This window comes from Bactrocera tryoni, chromosome 2, assembly GCF_016617805.1.
Source record: "Bactrocera tryoni isolate S06 chromosome 2, CSIRO_BtryS06_freeze2, whole genome shotgun sequence".
Taxonomy (NCBI): Eukaryota; Metazoa; Arthropoda; class Insecta; order Diptera; family Tephritidae; genus Bactrocera; species Bactrocera tryoni.
In genome coordinates, this window is record NC_052500.1 from 16,715,974 (window position 1) to 16,718,186 (window position 2,213).

Genomic DNA, 2,213 nt, shown 5'->3' on the forward strand with positions numbered 1-2,213 from the left:
CACTTTAAGAATTGTATTTCAAAAACCTGTGTAAAATTTCATGAAGATCGGTTGAGTAGTTTTCGAGAAATCTTGCCAAACTGACTTCAAAAACACAGTTAGGCTATTGCTTGGGTTATAACTAGATCCCACACCTTTAGAGCATAAGTTAAGAGGTTATATATGTGGCAACACCACAAGCTTATAAAATTTATATTTCGCAAATACAACCATGCGCATTTATTTCGCAAATGCAACCATGCGCATTCTATTCGCTTTTAACTTGTATTCGCTTTAGGTTAGTTAAAGAAAATAAAAACGCATATCGTCCCTTTTTGCATTTGGTTCCTGAAGAGCAAACACGTGTTTTATTACGCTCCGAATCTCTATAATTGGTGACCCTTGACGGTAAGTGAGATGTCACTCAACGATAGCCTAGCGGTTACTGCTGGTCCAAGCCACGGGGAATTCAACGCTACAACACCAATTTTTCCACGCATCCCGCTGCCATTGATGTCAGAAGACAACATTGAGGCTTATTTTTACTCATTGGATTTTTGGTTTGAAGCCTCTGGCGTTACAACCGACTCGGCAAAATTTAATATCGTAGCGGCCAGTATACCGCAGGTAAAGTTAATGGAGTTGCGCTCCATAATAGATGCTGCGCCCACGTCTGCGCGATATCAATTCATTCGTACCAAATTGATAGAAAATTTCACTGAGAGCCAGCAACGCCGCCTACAACGTGTATTGCGCGACATGCCATTGGGCGACCGCCGCCCGAGCGACCTGTTTAACGAAATGAAGCGCGCTGCTGGTTCCGCTCTAAGCGAGAGCATTTTGCATGATTTGTGGGTTAATCGCTTGCCACAATATGCGCAAGCAGCAATTATAGCAACCAATGTACCAATTGTCGACAAATTAAAAATCGCCGACTCAATAGTGGAGACGATGCAAATGCGTGAAGTTCGTATCCACGAGGTATCCGCATCGAATCATACCACAGACAACGACCTGAGGACCGAAATAGCAGAACTGAAACAACGTTTTGATAGAGTTACGAGCAGCGAGAAAACACGTGCACGTTTCAGATCGAAAACGCCAGTGCGTCCTCATAACATCAATTCAGGCGAAATGTGCTGGTATCACGCCAAGTTTGGACCAAACGCTAAGAAGTGTCGCCAACCTTGTAAGTTCGTTCAATCTACATCGCCAAATGGCAAACAATAGGGGTGCTCTGCCAGCAGTATCTCAGGGATAGGCAGACGCTCTGAGATGCCTTCGAACTGCCGCCTACGTATATTCGACACATCAACTAATATAACATTCCTTATCGACTCCGGCGCTGATGTGTCGGTACTTCCGAAGTGTTCGAAATTGGCACGAGTCAACCCATCGGATATGCAATTGTTTGCCGCTAATAGTTCACCGATTACGGTTTTTGGAGAAGTCATACTTCGCCTTAACCTCAACTTACGCAGGGATTTTGTTTGGAGCTTTGTGATTGCCGACGTAACCCAAGCAATCATTGGAGCAGATTTTTTATCATATTACGACCTTTTACCTGATCTTAATGGACGATGTCTGCTCGACCGCAAAACAGCAGTTAAATCATTTTGCACAGTAGCGCAAATCAATGTATCAAACATTTCAACCATAAGTTCAGCCCGAGATTTTTTAAACTCGCTGCGAGAGTTTAGTGACGTAACGCGACCAGCCGCTCCGGTTTCTACAACGAAGTCCACTGTGGTTCACCGGATCATTACAAACGGTCAACCAATTTTTTCTCGGCCAAGACGGCTGTCGCCTGAAAAGCTGACGGCAGCGCGCGCTGAATTCGAGCTGTTGATGAAACTGGGCATATGTCGGCCATCCAGCAGTAATTGGGCTAGCCCATTACATATGGTGCGCAAGGCCGACGGGTCATGGAGACCGTGTGGAGACTACCGCGCGCTTAACGCGGTGACCGTCCCCGACAAATACCCTCTGCCGTTCCTGCACGATTTCAGTAATATTTTTGCTGGAAATTCAATATTTTCAAAAATCGATCTACAGAAGGCTTTTCACCAGATTCCAATCGATCCCAATGACATTTGTAAAACTGCCATCACAACTCCTTTTGGGTTGTACGAATTCACGCACATGACCTTTGGGTTGCGCAACGCGGCGCAAACATTCCAAAGAGTCATCAACGAAGTTTTCCGCGGCATAGATAATGTGTTCACCTACCTGGA

General features: G+C 45.1%; 1 protein-coding gene across 1 annotated transcript; it reads left to right on the forward strand.

Moving 5' to 3' along the window:
• Positions 1 to 396: 396 nt before the first annotated feature.
• Positions 397 to 1,209, forward strand: LOC120767686. The gene has a single exon (XM_040093876.1). The coding sequence runs from the start codon at positions 397 to 399 to the stop codon at positions 1,207 to 1,209; it is 813 nt and encodes a 270-aa protein (XP_039949810.1).
• Positions 1,210 to 2,213: the final 1,004 nt, after the last annotated feature.